Below are 21035 nucleotides of genomic sequence, written 5' to 3' on the forward strand. Positions count from 1 at the left end.
GTTACCTTATCGGCATAAGATCCTCTGTTGGTCCTGACGCTCTATGCAAGAAAATCGCTCATCGAAGCCAGCTAACGGAGTTTGTTTTAAATTTCGTAAAACATTTTTTGGAGCATCTTTACAAGAACGAAGTCGCAAAATAAAACACGCGTAGGTCGCCAAGACAGCAAAGAAATAAGATGAGCATGATGTTGCTCAATACTGAGACATCCTCGAAATCAATAAAACCCCAAACAGGGGTTAGACAGTACCTCTTAATTGGAGACATCAAGGGAAACAAATTGGAAGAAACAAAAATAAAAATATATAATATTCAGATTAACAGATGAAGAACCTCCACTGTCTCAGATTTGTTTATTTCCTACACCTTGGTAATAAATGAATTTAAATCATTTAATCGTCTAAAAATATTTATTGTACAAGAAGATTTTAAAAATTCATACTGCTACTGATTTACTCTCGATTGATTTCATTTTCAAGAAAAATACACCCTTATTAGTGGCATTACATAGAGGTTACCACAGAGAAACGCGAACGATTCACATGAACTGCACTTTGTCACATCTCATTATATACTTTTAAATAACTCTACAAATAAGGCGAAAAATTACTGGTGAGCACTCACGTGATCAGGAGAAATTATACATTCCAGGAAAAAAGCAAAAAAAGACAAAAAAACAAGCTAAAAAAAACCTTACTTCCACTAAATGAATTTTCAAGAATTCTTTCATGGAAGAGTTGCGTTGCATCCAAAGCAACAGCTGCGAAGTATTTAGTTAACTAAAACACCTATTGCCGCTTCACCTGAATTAGTTAGAACAAAGAAAACAATTAGACCCAACCAACTCCAAGCTTTTCGTAAACTGTTAGAAATCTAACTAGTCTGATCTAAATATAAATTATCTGGGTTTGTGGATTGAACGGAGTGAAAGTCATCTTTTAAAGCTCACAGAAACTGATACGCGAAAGTCAAGTTCTCTACAGAACACTTATGTGAAACCTTTTTACTGGTCCATTTCAGAAATAGACCGCACTTTCTATACGTTTACTGGCGTGCTAACTCACACGGGATATTGAGAGAATACGCGCAAAGTTTGTAAATCACGAGCTGGTCGCGAGTGATGTTCAAACTTTTCGAGTTTACTCCCTCGATAACCGAAAAGTTTAAAGCTTCTTTATGAGCTATCGAACAACTTATCTCGCCAATGAGATTCCTTAAGTGAAAGCGTACTTCTGTCTGGTGTGGTGCATAAAACATGACTTCAAATTAACCAGTCATAAAAGAGAAAATGTGTGTACCTCGTGCATGTAAGTAATGATCGATACTACAGTGACTCGCCCTTTGAGTAATTTAATGAAAGTAGTAAGTAACTTAAATAACTGTCTCGATTCTTTGAAAATGAATAATATCAGACAGAGTGATCAATTAGCTGACGTAAATGACAATGAAAAAGCTTTTTCACTCAGGTTTGTTTTCGTAACAGAACACCGTTTGGACTGTTGACGACCGGAGTATTTCTTCCACATTCTGATTATGGAGAGAGCTGAGCTGGTCGTCCTTCATGTACCTGAATAAAATTAACCAAAAACCTAGAATTTTACAAATCTTTGATAACTGTTCAATTTTTCTAACAGTTGCCAGTCCCATATCTTAACCCTTCAACTTCACGGGAATAGGATCGAGCGACTCACCAGTAAAAAACAAATGGGAACTATTGGTGAGGAATGGATTTATTTATTAGAATCGTCTTGATGGAGAAAGAACTAATGACTTTCAGATATACAATTATTTTTCAATTTTTTCTCCCACCTAATTTTTTTTCGTTCAGAACAGAGTCTGAATGGATACTGCATGGATTTTTTTCTTCAAAAAATAACATAAAATTTTCTTCGCCCAACCCACAACATTTTCTAAATTTTCGTCTCTGGACACTGAACCTCAATAATTTTTAAGGACTTTACAAGAGGCTATGTATGTGGAACGCATACAAAAATACGCTAACATACAAAATACAAAAATTTGTCGGCAACTTACAAATTATAGTAAATCTATAACATCAATTGTCTTACCATAATTCAAAGGAATCCTCGGACATTTGAAAAGTATTGGCCGCAGCTCTCAAAAGGTCCTGGGCCGAGGCTGATTGGCCCACTTTAACAGATCGCGTGAGAACCAACTGAAACTTGACTGTGACGTCACTTTCTTGATTGAATTGAGCTGGCAACGATATTTTTCGTGTAGGAAGGGGGCTTTTAGATCTTGGAGCTGGAGGTAAGGGCTTGGCTGGTGGTTTCATTTCAAACGCAGAATAAGCTCGTCTATTCTCAGTTTGGATTACAGGCCTAAACGGACTACTAACTCTCTTGCGAGGCAGCGGGGAACGAGACTCAGCCATAAATCTCGGGGTATGGGAAGCGCGCGGAGAAGGCGGGGGACGACGAGGACTCTCTGGCCTGTCGGGAATGCCTGGGAGCGGCTTCCTTGGTGGTTCTATCCGAGAGGAGACTTTCTTCAGTGAACGACGAGTTTCTTTCTTCCGCAAGTCGTTTAACAATGCGTGTCTTCCTGAAGCCTAATAACGATGAAGATTTTTTTTTAAAGTCAACAGCTACGGTAAATGTGCTGACTCATGAGAGAAAATTATATTCCAAAAAAACATTATTTTCCTACACGCGTAACGTGATCAGAGCTAACTTGGAATAAGCCACCATGTAAGGTAGGGGTTGTTTACCAACAACAAACTGAATAAAGGGGGTAAGTCTCCAAAGAAAGTGTGGTGCTGCATTAGTAAGGAGGGGGAGGGGTTGTTAACACCAAGGAAGATCCAAAACGTTCAAGAAAGATCAAAATCAAATAATGCTAACGTTACTACACCTTCCACTCCTTAGGTCGGTTATTAATGGACTCCAACAGAGCAGCTGCTGTTCAATGGAGGTTCAACAGTATAAAGCAGGTTCGTGACATAATACATGATTGCATGATAACACTGTGTATCGAGACGTCAGTTACGACTGCTTCATTCCTGTAGCCCCCCCCCCCCCCAAAAAAAAAAAACAAAAAAAAAAAACTAACATATCTACTAACATCTTCTTACATACCACCTGTCCAGCTTCAGGGGGGTGCTGTTCAGAAGATTGTTCATTTTCTGCATCTTTGAGAAGAGACGGAGAAGGAGGCTGAGTCTAAAAAAACAGAATGAGCATGAGGAACCAGGGCATTGTATGAGGTACAATAATACTGCTAAGAATTAAGCAGCCATATGCAACCATGCATGTTAAAGGGGACGTAGGTTTCAGAAAAATGTATCATTTTCATCTCAGTCATTTAAAGCATAAATACAAATTTACAACCCATCTTAGTTTTAAGAATTCCATTAACTGAATTTTTTATCGTGTTTAAATAAATGCTGTTGTTGTTGTTGTTGTTGTTGTTATTTCTCAGCAACCTAACCATTCGAAATTTGTTTTCAAACGTGCTATAAATTCGACAACCATTTTAAAAACAACTCCGCTACCTGGACGCACCTGCAGAACCGAACCGTAATGCTTGATTCACAGAAAGCTACCAGTTGCAAGACAAAAGGATGCCTTTTCATGAAATTGTACCAGATCACCAAAGGATGTAAAAATAAGCCCAAACAAGTGGTACAATGACGGCATCCGCGGACTGGGCTTTACAGAGCGTTTAAAGACAATTTTCAAAAGGTTAGGTTACTCTTAAGAATCTAGAAAACCGTTCAGTGTCATGATTTCATAATAATTATAGTAGATAAAAAGTAACGATTTATGGATCTATGAAATATAATGAATCATATGTAGAAACATGAGCTTTAAAAAATTTCTTAAATACAACGGATCTCGCGCGAAGAAAGTGAAACGACAGTAACCAGTAAAAACATACCGTGGAGGTTCTTGAGCGAGTACTGGGGAACTTTGTGACTTCATTTTCAGCAACGACCTAACATTGGAAAAGTTAGTAAAGCGGTAAAGTTACTTTCAGACCGACTATACTTAGTGAGAATTTCTATTCACACTCTTTCAACTGCTTCATGTTCATATTTTAGTCTAAGTTCTTCTATTTGAATTATTCTGTGTCCCCTTTTTAGTAGGAGTTTCTCCTAGGCTACATGGTTTAACACTGGAATTAAGTTTTAATTATTATAGTGAAGATCGAATTATGCTCAACACGAACTGACGCACTCTTCATTATTTAATAATTAAGTGCCAATTACACCAGGCTATGGAAAATCATGAGTTCAATTTCTACAGAAAAATGAAGAGTAATTTGAACTATCCACACAACCAGGAGCCCATGGGCTCCTGACACAACAATGAAAATCTTTCCTATTCATCGAGGACAGCGTTCCTCAACCTTATTTCTCTACTTACCTTCGACTGCCCCAAGAAATCACGCTTTTCGCTGATGGCATCAATATGGCGTTTCTGTGGCTGAAAGACCGCATTTGATGGCATCTTCATGGGTTTTGTGTCTTGTCCAGACTGAAGGATAAGAGACGGGGGCATCTTACTAAAATGTACATTTATCATAGAGAGAAAAGGTAATGGAAGGTCTAAACAGACAGACATCATGTCAAATTGGCAGTCAAATACATGTAGTCAGTACAACAGCCAGCCAGTTAGTTGGCCATTCGATCAGCTAGTCAACTGGTCAGCAGGGCAGTCAGTTAGTTAATCAGTGAGTCAGACAGACAGCCAGTAAGTCAGCCAGTCAGACAGTCAGAGAGCCAGCCAGTAATGCAGTGGGTAAGTTGGTCAGTCAGTGAGCTATGTAGTAAACCCGTTAGGCAATTAATCTGTAAACAAGTAAATCAGTCAATGGGTCACCTTGCAAGTCAGTCAGTCAGACAAATAGCCAGTAAGTCAGCAAGTCAGTTAATTAGTCAGTCAGACAGATAATTACAGTAAGTCAGTCAATAAAACAGTCGGTGGGCGAGCCAATGCGGTTGCCAATTTAGATAATCAACTCATTGATAATATTAAATTACCCTAAACTATACTCTCCCAGCGACACAGCACCACAGTTTCTTTAGAAACTTTCCCCCTTTAGTCATTACGTGACTCAGTCAGTACATCAACCACTTGGTCAGTCAGTTCAATCAATCAGTCAGAAAGCTGCAATGTAGTCTGTCAGTCAATCAATTAGTCATTTAGTCTGTAGGGTTAGACAGCCAGTCAGTTATACACCTAGTGTTAACACTTTTAACACCTTATATAAAAAACTTACTGTAAAACACAATGCATTACCTGCCAGTTGAGAAGTAGGTCTTCTATAACACTGTGTCGTGGCTCCACCTTGGATTGTAAAGCCATCAAAAAATCATTTCTGGCTTCTTGAACATCACCCAACCTGGAGTGTGCAATAGCCCGGTTGGCTAGGATCTAAATGGAAAGAACAAATTTGTATTCTACCTCATAAATGTTCTACCTACAAATTAAAGGTGAGGATTAATGAGAACAAGATTAATTGGAAGAGAATAAAAAAAATTGGGTAAAGAGGTAACAAGGGTGAAATAAAATGTATGCTACAGTATAACATATAGTGATATATATATATATATATATATATATTGTGATGGGGAAAAAACAGAGAGACTATACTTTCATCCCTACAAGCCTGTTTCGTGATTACTCACTCATCAGGGGGTTTTATTGTTAAGAATATTCATACCATCATTTAATATATATTTTACAAATTTGCATAATAGGTGTGGCAGTAAATTTTGATGCTTAGTTCAGTTGTTATGCAGTAGCACTTTGTTTCCATGGCCGTATGAGGACACGAGTTCATTACATTTATTGAGAGATGATAATTTATGTCAACAGATGATCGATGAATAATTTTTCTTTGAGGCAGAGGTTGCATCTTTTGCTTGCGCTGTTGTAGGGTGATCAACCACCCACCAACCACCACAAAGAACATACCCACCGGCATACACAAAAGACAGTCATCCCTTTCATCCCACAAAGCATCCTTCGACTAAGCTGCTCCTCCATACCAAAAAGCACTTGACAAATGCGGATACTGGTACACTCGACACAAACCCATAACTAACAAACAAAAAAACAGACATGGGAACAACATACTCTGGTACAACCCCCCATTCAGCAAAAACATCAGCACCAATATTGGACACAGATTCCTTGCCCTAGTAGAAAAGCACTTCCCGAAAGATCACAAACTTGGAAAAATCTCTAATCGTAGTACAATCAAGATCAGTAACAGCTGCATTATTAACACTAAGTACTGATCATTGACAACCACAACAAACACATTTTAAATTCATCCAAACACATCAATGACACTGCAGTTAACACCAACACAAAAGACACCAAAACTTGCAACTGCCAACAGAAGAACACATGCCCACTTAATGGAAACTGCCTCCAATCATCTCTAATCTACCAAGTCACCATCACACATAAGGACAACAGCACCCCTGAAACATAAATTGGACTTAAAGAAAACGACTTCATGACTAGATACAGAAACCACACCACATCATTCCAACACATAGAACACAGAAACTCTACCAAACTCTACCAAACTCAGCAAACACATCTAGACTCTTAAAGAAAATAACGTTAACCACTTCATTTCATGGAGCATCCTTTCATCAAGATCACCTTACAGCAGCACAAGCAAAAAATGCAAACTCTGTCTCAAAGAATAATTACTCATCATCCACCAACCCGAATTATCATCAATCAATAAACATAATGAACTTGTGTACTCATGCTGCCACAGAAATTTAAATTTTGACAAGTTTATCTCCATTTCAATAAGAAATCATTCCTCCTTGTTTTCAGACCCTATTTTTCAATAACTGTGCCCTGCCAGCTTGAAATCTACTGCCTTCAACTAAAGATAGCACCTGTCCAGTACTTAGGCTCCAAGTTCCTTCAACAAGATTGGCATGTGTAATGAACTATACCTCACATAAGTAGAGTTTAGCCTTCAATCCAAGTTGTTGATAATTAATCAATTTGTTTCCACGCAAATAGAAGTAAGCATTATCAAAGTTTGTCAGCGCTTTCTCATTCCTACAAGAGAATCAAAAGAAACAGTTCATGTTGTATAATTGCAAAAAATCATTTATTACTAACAATAATGGAATTTCAAAATAATGTCCAAATCCTACTCCTAATTTGCATTGATTAATAGCTGACTGTATAAAAGAACCATTTTTAAGACCTGGCAGGTTATAAAGTAGAGCCTGGCTTTGGATGAAAGCATTTGAGCTTTAGTTCTCCTTGGGAGCCAACATACCATGCAACTCTATATGGCAACAGAATGCTGCCTGCATCAGACAGTACACTAATTAAAACTGATGGAAAATTCAATCCAACCATTCATGTAAACAATAATAAAAAAAAAGAAATACAACCATCCAAATTGTTTGTACAAAATTATCTGCCCTGGAATGGATTGTAGTACAAATGAAAGAAAAAGTTTCCATAATTAAGGAGAACAGCTATCAAAATACAATTTGAATGTCAGATCTTCCTGTACATGTTGGCTACTTTGATTTATTCCAGCATCATTTGACAAAACCTACCAGAACTTCCATCATTTTTTGCTCTATTCTACCCTTGTTATAATCAATTACACTACTATGAAATCAATGCAGTAAAAGTATTTCATGAATTTCCTTAAGTATCTTATGATATTACCTGTCCAAAGACAAATTGATGTTCCCCAACATAAAATGAGCAACTGCCATCATTTTGTCTTTTTCTACAGACTCCTCGAAAGCCTTCACAAGAAAAGGAATATCATTAAATAAATGAACAGTATCATCATTTATTACTACACCTGAACAATTTCAATGAATAAAACAGTGAATAAACCTTATTGGGTGGGTTTCACAGAGACAGTATATGTTGGTTGCATGCTTCCAGCAGATTGAATTCTTCATGCAAGATTTTTTTTTTGGTTTTAATTCCCTAGGTAAAAGAAATGGTGAAGAACACACTTCCTAGATCTGGAAAGTGAGCATTTTTTTTGGTGATGTGAAAACAATTTCTTCTGCATCTACAGTGTAATGTGATACATCTAAACCACTCAGCCCTGTTAAGTTTTTTTGTTTTGTTTTGCACCTTGGTGGTAAAATGTATATGATGTGCTAACTTAAGGGTGGCACCTAATTATCAAACTTTACATTTCTTAGAAATAATTTTAAGGAAATGTTTCCTTTGACAGTAAAATTGGAGACATGTTCAAATTTATTTAATGTCTCATTTGGTAGAAGTAATGGGATTTAATTTTACACCAGGTTGTATCATGTTTGTAAAAATTTCAATATCATGGCCACCTGAGAGGGTAGCAAAAGGCTGATTTGTACATGTGATTAAGCCAAACTCAATATTTAAAGCAAAAATTTTACAGAAAGACAAGTGTGATTCATGAGTTTATAAACCAGTGGATGGTAAGTGTCCTGAAATATACATGACCAATGAATTTTTTTTTAATTCCTGAAAACCTCCAGATTTCCCTGAAACCTTGAATGGGGTGATTAGTCAAGGATAGCAAATAATTACATCAATATGGTGAGAAGAATTTGCTGATAGACATGTTATAGTTTGCATAGATCATTAGATTCATAATTCAACTTGAAGAATTCATTCCAGGTACTATTGTTAATACCTCTTTCATCTTGTTGGTTTATAGACAATAGAGATCAATAGTGTATTTAGCATTCTAATGTCAGTGTGCATTTAACCACAGAAATGATTAAATTTGAGCTTTTGCAGCCTTTTTCTCATCAGAACTCCATTGTCATTGTCTTGATGTTGACTGACAAACACTTTGCATAACTACTGAAAGCCAGTTGCTAAAAGCTGTTGAAAATTGTTAATTATGGAGTTAAGAGTCATGTAGAATGATTACTGATAAAGGAGAAACACTTGGAGAAAGACTAGTTGTATAATTTACTTATGAGAGAATTTCATCTGTTCACATAATTGGTAACATGCATGTCTAATTTCCATTCCAGTCTGCCCTTAGCAAATTCTGATTGCCTTCCCTAACAATTCTTTATGAAGAATGCCTATCACTGCAATAATTTGGAGCAGACAATAAATATTCTTTTAAAGGTATATGAGTGTAATATCAAAAATATTCAATCCTGATTATTTTAGCGCCTTGTAGTCCAAGAAGGTCCCTTAGGAAGAAGTCAGTCATGCAAAGTGCAACGGTGCAACATTAAGTTAATGGAACAATCTGTGGTCGTATAATACAAAGATCAAAATCATCTCCCGTGGTATCGATTTATCTCTACTAGAGAATCTCCTACTGGATCTTATTTCGAAATTGTTTTTGGTTATTATTAACGACTATTACACTAATATCCATGAATTCATCGGCGCGTACACCTCATTACAAGCAAGTACATTCTAAAAGAGGACAACTTCTTTGACCCCGCTTACTCAGCAAAACTTCATTTATTACAATATAATTTATAAAACAAATATATCAATGTATAATAAACAATATTTGCACATAATATTGAAAACATGTCGCACATTTTGGAAAATCAGCATAAAAATTTTCAAATCTTTAAAACAAATATTTTGCTTCAAAGGGCAGCAAAATTATGGTTGTAATTTGCGTGACAGGAACAGGGAGAATTTCAAGATTAGTTATACTGGCTCATTGACCAAGTCACGATCATCAGTTATTTACCTAAAGTAAATGAAAACTTCTTAAAACTATCGGTATTTAACACCTAAGACTGAGGAAGTCGAGATATCTATTCAATAAACCCAAAAGTACCTTTGCTGCCATATCCATTCTTCCAAGAGCTAAGTACGTTTGTCCAATGTTGAACAGATTTCTTCCTGAAGTGATAAGATGCTGAGAAGAATCTGTTCTCCCTTCTAAGGCCATAAAGTTCATAAGCGCATCTTGAAAGTTCCCTTCTTCCATGAAAGTCACGCCATCTTTCCAAATCCTCAGTGTCTGAACCATTGACATGTCCTCCATTTTAGACAAAATATTTCAGTGAAGCCTGGAGAAGTCAAATAATAACCGACTAGAAAGTGAAGCGAGTCTTAATTCTTCAGCAACAGAAAACCGATTGAGAGCCAATATATTTAAATTATATGGAAAAATATTATATAATGCTGTCACGTGCTTCTCACCGCTGACTACAACTGTGGGCTCCTCTCGTTGCTATAGCAGCAAGTTACCACTGTCCGCCATTTTGGAAAACAATTCGCGGTCTATGTACTTCTGGAGACCATAAAATGGAATACACTGGCAGCAATCACGAGGGGGATATAAAAAATGGAAGGTTAAGATACCTTTACTTTGTAGCATTGTCTGCATCGTTCTCAAACTAGCTATAGTAATCACATTTGTGTTCATAATTCCAGAATGGAAGGTCAAGCGGAATACACTTTGCCTCCGTCACTTGAAACAAAATACGTCGGCGAAATGAACGATGGAATGTAAGTTCATTTTATTTTTTCCTTTTGGGAGACGTTCCTGGTAAGCGGTTGCCGTTACTTTGAGTGGTTTTGTCGTCATCACATAAATTCATTAAGGATGTCAAAGTGAACGTGTCCTAAATAACGATTTATGCGTTTTCGGTAACGGATGTTATAGTCAGCTAGTATAAATTTCAGTGATCTCTTCTTTTCAGTTTTTACTTTTGTGTAATTTTCATCAAATAAGCGAGACCTAAAAATTATTTGCAATTAGTTTGTTTGACGTCACGCACGTTTATGAATGACGCACTTGTCAATATAGCGTGACAAAGTGTGACGCACGAAACTTATTTGCTATGTTGAGTAATTTTGCTTGCTTGCTTTTCATCTTTATTTAACATGTTACCAGTGGGGAGCCAATTAAGATGTTGCATTCTTAGAACTGATTGTTCTTTTTTCACTCCGAACATTTGCTCCAGGCGAAAGTCCCGAGTTCCAGCATTTTCCTTCATTATGTCTTTTCCATTACTTGTTCAATGCTGTTCCTAGATATAATTTTTTTTTATATTGTCAGTTTTGATTTTGGATTCAATGTAAAAGATTTGTTTCTTTTACTGATGAAAATTCAGGGATTAAATCTCAATCCTTTCATACTGTGATCAATCAGTAGCTAATTAGTGATTAATGTACTATACCTCTTTATCTGTTGCATTTCATTCTCTATAGTGTCACAATTTGAATTAAATTTCCTGTATTGAAATGTGCTAATTTTGGTTAAGGTTTCATGGGGAAGGCACTTTGTTTTTCTCAAATGGAAGCAAGTATGTTGGAAAATGGGAGAAAGGAGTTGCTGTTGAGGTACGTTTAACATTGTAACCAACTTGGAAAGAACTGAAAACATAAAGAAAAACAAAATTGCCATCAAAATGCTCTGAATCATTTGTTAAGTTGCTTTAGAAATTGAGGTTGAACGGTTTCTCATCCCTGAACCTCTCCTCTCCCAACTTTTGCCTTCACATTGGAGGGGAGTGGGGTGGGTTAAACTAAAATATTTTAAGCTTTTCACCAGCTCAACAAACTGATAATGCAGAGTTTGTGGTACATACTTTCCAGGGTAAATATACATTTGCTGATGGCCTAGAATATGATGCAGAGGATTGGGAGTACTGCGATGGATATGACAGAAGATTTTATACAGAGATCTGCCATGGACTTAAGCCAGCAGGTACTTCATTGTTTTTGTTAAATGCACATGCAAGGTTTGGAATAGGAAATTCCCTTTTTCTAATAATGTTCTTTCTGTTTCCCTGTAGGGCGATCCCAGCTCACAAATCGTATTCCACCTCGAGAGATTCCAGAAGGTTGCTATGATTGTGGCGATGGTTTTTACAACCCTGTATCCAGAGTAGTTGTTGACTATGATCACAAGTTTCTTCGAAATGCAGGTTAGTGAGTAAATATAATATGAAAAGAAGTCCACGCACCATCATTATGTACAGTTTTTGATACAAAAGCAAACCAAAGTCGGTTTCCTATTCACTCATTACCTTTACCAGAAATTGTTGAATTTTTGCAGCTGATCTGTTTTACTCAAACTATCTACAGTGAAACTATCATTATTGTTTTCCACCAGATGATGATGAACACGATTGGATTCTCAAAGCATGTAGAAAAGGCTGGGACGAAAATGTGGGATACAGGCCTGATCTTATCAAGTAAATCGTTGCAGAAATACGCCATCATCACTGTCAGCCCAAAAGCAGGTGGAGTGGAAAGTGACAGGCTCCATGTACAGGTTAAAATAATGGACCAAGATGAGTTCCTTTCCTGTTTTGATGATCATGATGTCATCTGTAACTGGTAGAGCTCATCTTCTTCTGCAAAGTCAAGTAAATTTTTCAACAGCTCTGACCCATGCCAGAAACCAGAGGGTTTTTCTGGTTGGCTTGCAGGTTACTGAATAACTTGCCAGACCACAAGTGATATGAAATTCCAGTTTTGTTGAGAAAAAACATATCTATGTATAGCTTGTACTGGCATAAACTTAGAGGATTAAAGAGAACAACATTCATCTGAACTGCTCTTATAGGGGACATTTTACATGGAAAGGAATGCAAAACTGCACATAATTTTGGAATAAATTTTACTATTTTTTTCCTTCAAACAATGTCTACTCCAAAATACAATTACAAAAAAGATATAGAATTATACATTGCCCTGGCCTTTTAGCACAACCACCAGAGTGTGCACAGGAATATTTCTAATTGGCAAGTCTTTTTTTTATTATTTCATCCCTTGGGAAAGGTTCAGTCTCCCTTCATGGCTGCGCTCCAGAACTTGTGGTCCCACATGCTGCGCAGAACGAGCTCTAAGACGCTTTAGTGCCTTTGGCATTTGGTACTGCTTGCATCATAAAACTTCCAACTCCACAAAAGTACTTCTCTGTGCTGTCCCATGTCTGTGTTTTTTTTTTTTTTTTGTTGAAAAATCCATATAATTGGACTATCACAACCTGTTTGAACTTACCGTGCTGTTACTGTTCCTACTGTATTCTCTTATGCATGCTTTCATATATTGAAGCACATTCTCACGTAAAACGCGCCCCGGCAATGATTATACCCTCCAAAGTTAACCACTTTTCTTACGCATGCGCACGTCTTAACAGCTAACTCTCCAAGCGCTCTCCAGTTAATTTCAGCAGAATTAAAGGCTTAAAGACACGCTCCAAAACACGCCCCCTCTTAAAAAAGCATGCGTCCGTCTCCGCGAACCGCGGTCTTCATCGTGACGTACCTTGCTCCAAAAACGCTCATTTAGAGTAAAAAAATGACTAAATAGATTGATACAAAGACACTCATTTAGAGTGTACAAAAAAAATATAGAGTGATATAAAAACACTGATTTAGTGTAATCAAAATGAGTAAGTAGATTGATACAAAAACGCTCATTTAGAGTAAACAAAATACGTCTGTGCCTTTTAACGTCACCAGGACGAAAGTATAGAGTTATCTCTGTATAAATAAAATGTAACTGATTTTCTAAACAATTTTAAACTAAAAGTGTGACTTACCTAAGAAAAGTGGGATCAATATCCGTATCTGGACAACTGCCCACCTACCCCTCCCCTAACTCAACAACAGTCAATTGATAACAAGTCAGGGTTAATGTTGGGTTAAGGGAGGGGTAGGTGGGCAGTTGCCCAGACACTGATATTGATCCGAGAAGTGTAGTTGTTTCGTGCCATCTACTGGCCATATAAGCTGAAAAAAGTCTGACCAAGTCTGACGATATAAGCTGACCAAGTCTGTTTAACCTGTTTGAGATTGATGTAGCTCGTTCTATTTTCAATCAATATCCAGTCACCCTAACCCTTCACTTGGTCAGAAATTCCTACTGGTTTCATTAAATATTATTTGTTACAAAACATCTTAATTGCGTCTTTGATGTATGTTTATCCTCGTAATGAGCTCAATACGATTCTGTCAAATTTTTCTATTTTTCTCTGGAGATAATTTCTAACAGAGATCAAAATCATCAATAGATATCTTCGTTTTCACTTTTGGCGTTGAGCCTCGGTCGTGTGGATGAGATCTCTTTATTCTTTGCCGGGAAATAACCGGGAGCGCGAGTTTGCCAGAAGGGGATTGGTTACTAGTTTGCGGAGTGCCAGAACGATGTTTCCTTGCTAATGACTCCGACCCTCCAGAGTCATTCTGATTGGATGAATGAATGAATCCACGTGCACTAAAAGAACGGGGGTAACTTTTGTACGGTTCAACAAACCCTCTGAAGCTGTTGTAACTAGACGAACTTGCAAAGCGACCAAAAGCAGTGGTTGTTTTTGGTCTGGCACGTTCCTTTTTATAGCCTGCAGGCACCAAAAGTGTCCCTGAGGAAGCGCTGTCTGATTTAGTTCCGTGAAGTCGTTGATGTAAAAACTTCAGCTCAGATGATTCTCTATGTTGTTGACCTGCAATATTTTCGGCGTTTTTTTCGTCGTCAGAGCTATTGGTTTCTTGTTCATACTCTCTGTCGCTTTCACAGTACTTGCAACTGGACACTCGGCAGAGAGTCTGACTTACTTGAGAAAAGATGTGCAAAAGAAATAAGCGAAAACTTGACGCGTCCTGACAAGAACAGCGGCCGTGCCATGAAATGTAACCTGAAAACAAATGGAAATGAAACACTACTATCACTGCTTTAGCTCTAGTTTGTAATAAAAGTTGAACATAATCCTATCAATTCGTTAAACTTTCTACGTATCTGCACTGGTAATCTTCGATGCAGCGTCACAAAACAAAAAAAGAAAACAAACAAACAAACAAAAAAACCATGTGTTCGTTGTAATGTGAAATTCTCCTATAGTGCGTTGCTTAAAAACGACATTTCGCCTTAATGAAAGAAGTCAACAGTACCGGCTGATCACCTCAGAGAGAACCAATCAACGCACACGAAAAGCAAAAAAATTTACTATTGCGTGTGTATCTGCACAGGTAATCTTCGTTGCAGCGTCAAAAACAAAAAAAAATCGATGTGTTCTTTGTAAGGTGAAATTCCCGTATAGTGCGTTGCTTAAAAAAGGTTCTTTGGCCTCAATGATACATCAATAGTTTTAGCTTATCACTCCAGAGATAAGCAATCTGCGCACACGAAGAGCACAATTAATTATTGCGTGCTATATACCATTAAAATATACAACATAAAAGTATTCTTATTTTTTTACTTGAGGTGTCCAACAGAAAAAGTGTGGGTGTTCCAACCAGGCCAAACAACTGACAAACATCCGGGCTACTTGATGCGCCTCGACGTGCACTGCGAGTCCGCTTACTCTGGGAATGACAGCCACAAGTGTGTGTAACGCAGTTGCCACCTTTGTGCCATCCTCGTTCGGTCAAAATGTCTGCAAGAGCCTGGCGATGAGATGCAATTGGTTCTTCACTTCGCACACAACATGCGACAAATGAGAACTAAAAGTGAACGAAAAAAAGAAAAATTACAAGAAATAACGATATTACACCAGTATGTGAATCTCATGTTGTGATTCCCGCTTATGGTTTCTATTTGACATTCTTACGTAGCTTTCTTTCCTTTCTTGGCTTCCATTTTATCAGATTCAACCAAGTCGCAAAAACCGAGCCACTCAAGAATTTGAGTCAAATGTTGACGCTAGTATCAACTAACGCCAAATACCTACTATATTTCCATCCCTTAGTATTTTTTATACCTCCCTGTGATTTAAGATTTGTAGGAGTGCTTTAAACAGGAGGTGGGGTGGGGCGCTCTGTGTACACCTACCTCATCCTTAAATTCCTCAGCAAACTGAACGAAATACTCCATGACCTTTAGTGACGAAAAACACCTGAAATTACCAGAAACGTTTTTCTGCCATGAGTATAGTTTATCCCCCTTAAGAAGCTTGGAGTTTACCACATGCAAGTGTTTAAAACCAGACCGACAAACATAGCAGACAGACACAAAAACAAAAAAGAGCGACGGTGACAGGGAGAGATTATAGCAGACCAACATACCGACAGATAAATACACAGATAGCCAGGACGAACGATAAAGACAAACCGAAAGGCAATGACGATGAATTTTACCACTTTGTCCAAAACAGCAAAGCAACCATCCTGTTGAGACCAAGAGTAGCTACTGGTCGCCAAAGAGCACTGAAAACGTCCATTACACTAAACACAGGACAAGGAATTCTACGGGCCAGGATTCCTCGTGGTATAAAGACTCGACCTGAAGACTGACTCCTGTGTTTATGCTCGAAAGAATGAGAATCGTCCCAGTCACAGCAGCCATGTATTGGCCAACTGAAACAAAAACAGCCGCAATTATTTTTAAGAACACCAGATTTACAAATACTAAACATTACTGAGACGTTGGTTTATCGCACCTGCCAGAGGTTCAGTTAGCCTCAAATTATGGGCTCATTCATGAGCAAACCCAAGGTATTCCGGTTCAAAGTTCCCCGGCCCACTCCCTCCCAAAATCCAACATTTGTTCACACCCACAAAACTCATCCTAATTATTTTAAATCATTTCATAGCTCAAGAAAAGTTCTTAATTATCCTTGCTGCAATTCTAATCAGCCTGTTTCACATTGATTTTTTATATCACTGGGCAGTAACATGGCTATCAGTCCTCATTATGACCAAAACCCTCTGAAAAGTGTATTTCAGGGCGTGGCGAGGTAATGAAGCCTTTCGATTAGTAAAAATGTTACACACCTTTCACCTCTTTTGTGTACGTCAAAGTAACAGAATAACACAAAAGGATCAAATTCACGGCCAGACAGTGAAACTGCATTGGAAAGAGAACTGGGTCCAACTGGGTGATCAGTGAGTGTCTGCACAGCAATCACGTGACAATCAACAGACAACTGATGGCATAAAAAAAACAAAAAACTAGTCAAACGTACACTAAGGTCCTTCTCGACATCACAAAACTTGCGTATAGAAGTAAGCCATAAAAATACGCCGCATAGGTTAAATTGGTTAGTTAAAAAAAATACCTTCAAACGGGTTTCTAAGCTCCACTGTGATAGAATCTTGCCGTAACGGAACCCATCAACAAAAACCTGGTAACCGCTCACAACTGCATCTCCATCGTCACGTGGTCTAGACCATCTTATAAGAGTTGAAACAGATCCTAGATACGAGAAAAGCATATGATGACCAGCGAGCAATTTACATATACTTACCAGGGAATATAAATCACAACGTTGGTGATTCCCCAACATCATATTTCTCAGCTCACACTTTGTGTTAAGACAATCAAGTTCAAAGACTTCTTTCTTAAGTCACAAACCACATTGATCATAGCAATAAATATGAAAAGGAGTAGATTTTTAACCTGTGAATTCTTTGATATCTTTTAGTGCGTCGGAGAGCTCTGAATGAATTTCCAAAATAGAGTTGGTGGCCTCAGCAATCTGTAACGGAGTGTAAAATAATCATCTAATTACTGTGTAGATTTCAATATACATGATTGCCAATCCTGAGGCTTTCGCAATTCAAAGAAAAATGAAATTTGCTTCAGCTGTCGATAGTAAAATGACACGACATGGTCGTGTCAGGAAATCTAAAATAAACGGAATGTGTTACCTTGTCATCTTTCTCCTTAGATCCTTTTACAACAATGCTGTTTTCCAATAAATTAACCATCCTCTGAAGCCTAATGAAGGAAAGACATAGAAGTCTTTGTTACTAAAATGTTGTCACAAACCCAATTCACTAATAAAACTCTACCTGTCTCGCTTGTAAGTCAGTTCACATATTATCTTCTCCAGTCTCCTCCTCTCGTCCAAACACTCGACTTCTACACTAATCAGAGGTGGGTCAGGCGACACAGCAGCGCGTGTCTTGATTGGCTCAGAGCAAACTTCCCGGCAATCTTCTGGTAAGAGCTCCAATTGCAGCATGACCCAGTAGTAACGGTCAGGAGACACAGGAAGAAGTTCATCCTTTTCAGTTTGGCTGGGTAGTGGACCATGTTTTATTGTCTCTTTATTTGTTTTGAGGTCTTCACTCGTCACCAGTTCACCATTATCTTCTAGGTAATAAACCTAACACCAAATACCCAAACAGATTGGGACGCACATTAGAAAGAAGGAAAGAATGTGTGTGCATGCTACATTTAAAAAAAGCAGCAAAGTGAACATGATAATCCAACGTAGGGAAGCAGACACATGTAAATTCGCATATTGTAATAAAACAACCAATGCTATAATACACTCATGAAAGGTCAAGTTTTATCACCTTGTAACTATCCAACACCGCTCCACCCTTGAGAAGTGGTGGCTTCCATCCTAAACTTATACAGTTGACCTGTTGAGACTGGATCCTAGTGATCTGAGGCTTTTCAGAACCAGGGCACGTAACTTCCAAAGGCTCCGACCAGCTGCTATCACAGGTTGGTTTAGTGCTGAGAGCCTAGGGAGAGAAAAGGATTTCATCGTGAATTTCATATTATAAAATTTCTGCCTAAAAGGCAAAAGAAATGAACCTTTAGGAAAAGTTAATCACATAAGATTTTTCAAGGATTTTTAAAATAATTTACTTTTAAAACAAATGTGTACACTTGGCAAGGATCACAGGTGTTAAACTTGTATTCACTACACTCAACATCCAGCTGTGCTTCTGATTTGCTGTTGACCTAAAAAAAAAAAAAAAGAAAATGAAAAGAACAAGGTTCAGCAAACTTCGACTTGGATTCTGTTACCTAGTGACCTTCCCGCCCCAAAGAAATGTGAGAAATTTCTGCATATGGTGAGAAATGATGTCAGCCATTATAATTAAAACAAAATAAACACACTCAAAAGATACTATAGAGATTTGTTAAATAACTCATAAGAACATACCATAAGCTCGTAGTGATCAATTTCAGCATCTCCAAAAGTAGCTGGCTTGCTCCATTCAATTGTTATACTCGCCTGACGACAAAATCTGTCAAAAGGAAGAACAAGACCTTACTAAGCAAACATTCCCGAGTCTTTAGGGAGCAATCCAATCACTAAAAAAGAGAATACCTCAATTTAAGGACAGGTTGTTGAACAGGAGCCAACGTTTGTAATGAATACTGCTCTGACCTGGAAACCAGGCCGCCACTAGCATTCACGGCTGCAACAACAAGAAAGTGATTGGTTCCTGGGGAACAGTCTTCAATCACGTGACAGGTCCGAGTCAATGGTAACGTTAGCTCTTGAGCCTAAAAGGTACAAAAAAAACTATTGACCTCTAAAATAACCGCAGTAAGGAGCAAACAATAGCCTTTGACGAGGCGAAACATTAACTGGTGCATTCTAACCTGCGGTTGGAGAACAGAGCTCCATTTGATGACATAATGATCAGCGGTATCCACTAGAAAAAGAACGGTTACACAATTAAAAAATGTCTGCAATTTCTTCTTTGTGCCAGGAAACTTTTGCCTCAGGAGGATTCAAAACTCCATCAAAGAAACAAACGATTGTGGCCTGGTCCTTTGTACTCGTGTAAGCTTTACAAAAAGAAGAAACCAATGAAAGTCACGTGGCTTTACACGTGAGGGAAGTTTATCGTTCATCCATAGAGGTCCTCGCTCTACAATCCTCGATCCAGGGAGAGGAGAGAGATGCACAAGAACCTATTTTAAACGAGTATTGCATCACTTACGCCCCCATCCCCCTAACCCTAACCCCAACAAATCACAATAGCTTATCAGAAACCAGACTTCCGCAACAACTCGAGGTGAATAAATGTAGCCGACTAAAAGCGTCTTAGTCTCAATCGGAATTTTCCCTCTGTAGGCAAATATGACGTAAATTTGAGCAAATATATACTGGCAACATCTCTCAATACTAAGGAATAAACTTGTTGCCGTTTAAAGAACTGCGCATACACCCACACGTGTAGACATATGGTAGTAGTCAGACAGAAACTTACATATTTCCGGGGGATGAGTCCATTCGAATAAGATGCTTGTATTTGAAGTAGATAAAACATTAACGGTGAAGTCAAGAGATGGTCGTCTGACCCCCCCTGAAGGTCTACGTCTCATTAAGCTGTCTTGAGCAACAGGAGTACAGAGCTTCAGGACATTGGACGGGGGAGAGTCACCATACTGAGGATCAGATCCAAGAGCTACGAGCGATACACGGTACACACTGGAGGGAAATAAAACACAATACAGCAGCTATCAACACGTATCAAAGATCAATCGCAAGATTTTCTGTAACGCGTGTAAAAAATTTATCATAGTACATCAGAAAATAAAGCAACTGATCGTTTAGAGAAAGTACAAATTCTCTGTAACAAACTTTAGAAATACTCGCGATAAATGCCTAAACTATTTTTATTCATGTCCAAGAAGTTATTGCTCAAACTTAACCCTAACAGTAGCAGATATAAAGAATGAGTCCTAAAGATATTTAAGACTAGTAACCAAACACAAAAACAAGTTGTGCTGCCTCGAGATTTTCATAGCGCTTTTTAAGTTAAGTTCGTTTAAGCGGAGAGCTAAGCGCGTGGGATTAAATGAAACACGATGCAAGTTTATCAACAGGAGATTAGACGAAAAGAAAAATTCTCAAGCAGGTGTTTAGCACAATTTATTTACCGAGGTGTTCGATCGATGATGTGTTACGATGATATGCCTGAATACTTGACTGATGCTTCCTTAAAATATCATGTATATGTTCTCGAAAGGTTTTCTACTACATCATCAAAGAACACATTTGATATAACAGAAAAAAATCCATAAAGTACGATTAAACATAAAAGTAGATAACACGAACACAAACAGGTATGGATGTACATCACTAAAAAACAAAATCATACAAGGGTCACATTCATATTACACTTCACCTTCTCTAATAATGGAATGACGAGACCAAGAATTTGATATTACCGCAAGTCAATCGAAAGATGGTCGTTCGGCGACTGAGTTGTAGAGTGTAGTTACATGGACAGGAAGACGAAATTCCCAGGAGTAAAAGCAAGATAATAAATAATTCTATTTGTTGTCTAAGCAACTACGGAAAACAATTTTAAATTGCTATTCAATTTAAGCTCCCCGAGGTGAGAAGATAACACTTTTCATAT

The 21035-nt window shown here is 37.9% G+C and overlaps 3 protein-coding genes across 11 annotated transcripts in view; 1 reads left to right on the forward strand and 2 right to left on the reverse strand.

The window, feature by feature from the left end:
• Positions 1-335: 335 nt before the first annotated feature.
• Positions 336-10100, reverse strand: LOC131789789 (neutrophil cytosol factor 2). Its single transcript, XM_059106960.2, has 9 exons — positions 9794-10100; positions 7693-7775; positions 6954-7062; positions 5266-5400; positions 4390-4500; positions 3902-3958; positions 3100-3183; positions 2071-2573; positions 336-1568 (listed from the first exon to the last, which is right to left on the reverse strand). The coding sequence occupies exons 1-9, from the start codon at positions 10001-10003 to the stop codon at positions 1460-1462; spliced, it is 1401 nt and encodes a 466-aa protein (XP_058962943.1). The 5' UTR covers positions 10004-10100; the 3' UTR covers positions 336-1459.
• LOC131789790 (MORN repeat-containing protein 5-like) lies at positions 2566-12526 on the forward strand. Of its 2 annotated transcripts, XM_066174198.1 has the most exons (9): positions 2566-2954; positions 3111-3227; positions 7970-8010; positions 8508-8568; positions 10396-10470; positions 11229-11307; positions 11563-11674; positions 11763-11894; positions 12083-12526. In XM_066174198.1, the coding sequence occupies exons 5-9, from the start codon at positions 10397-10399 to the stop codon at positions 12166-12168; spliced, it is 483 nt and encodes a 160-aa protein (XP_066030295.1). In that variant the 5' UTR covers positions 2566-2954; positions 3111-3227; positions 7970-8010; positions 8508-8568; position 10396; the 3' UTR covers positions 12169-12526. The 2 variants fall into 2 exon arrangements, with proteins under 2 accessions (XP_066030295.1, XP_058962944.2); XM_059106961.2 differs by lacking the exons at positions 2566-2954; positions 3111-3227; positions 7970-8010; positions 8508-8568 and adding an exon at positions 10143-10313.
• A 79-nt stretch (positions 12527-12605) lies between these two features.
• Positions 12606-21035, reverse strand: part of LOC131789791 (uncharacterized) — a 35017-nt gene continuing 26587 nt past the window's right edge. For 5 of the 8 annotated variants that reach the window (XM_059106963.2, XM_066174187.1, XM_066174186.1 and 2 more), the window contains 15 exons: positions 19878-20098; positions 19264-19316; positions 18986-19164; positions 18818-18902; positions 18517-18612; positions 18216-18389; positions 17706-18022; positions 17562-17631; positions 17311-17389; positions 16970-17106; positions 16686-16837; positions 16050-16268; positions 15745-15808; positions 15173-15416; positions 12607-14611 (listed from right to left, as the gene is read on the reverse strand). In XM_059106963.2, coding sequence (XP_058962946.2) covers positions 13965-14611; positions 15173-15416; positions 15745-15808; positions 16050-16268; positions 16686-16837; positions 16970-17106; positions 17311-17389; positions 17562-17631; positions 17706-18022; positions 18216-18389; positions 18517-18612; positions 18818-18902; positions 18986-19164; positions 19264-19316; positions 19878-20098 — 2737 coding nt within the window. In that variant the 3' untranslated portion in view covers positions 12607-13964. Of the gene's footprint in view, positions 14612-15172; positions 15417-15744; positions 15809-16049; positions 16269-16685; positions 16838-16969; positions 17107-17310; positions 17390-17561; positions 17632-17705; positions 18023-18215; positions 18390-18516; positions 18613-18817; positions 18903-18985; positions 19165-19263; positions 19317-19877; positions 20099-21035 lie in introns of those variants that run through there. The other 3 variants (XM_066174188.1, XM_066174190.1, XM_066174189.1) reach the window with 3 other exon arrangements.

The sequence above is a fragment of the Pocillopora verrucosa genome, chromosome 11 (assembly GCF_036669915.1).
Source record: "Pocillopora verrucosa isolate sample1 chromosome 11, ASM3666991v2, whole genome shotgun sequence".
NCBI lineage: Eukaryota > Metazoa > Cnidaria > Anthozoa > Scleractinia > Pocilloporidae > Pocillopora > Pocillopora verrucosa.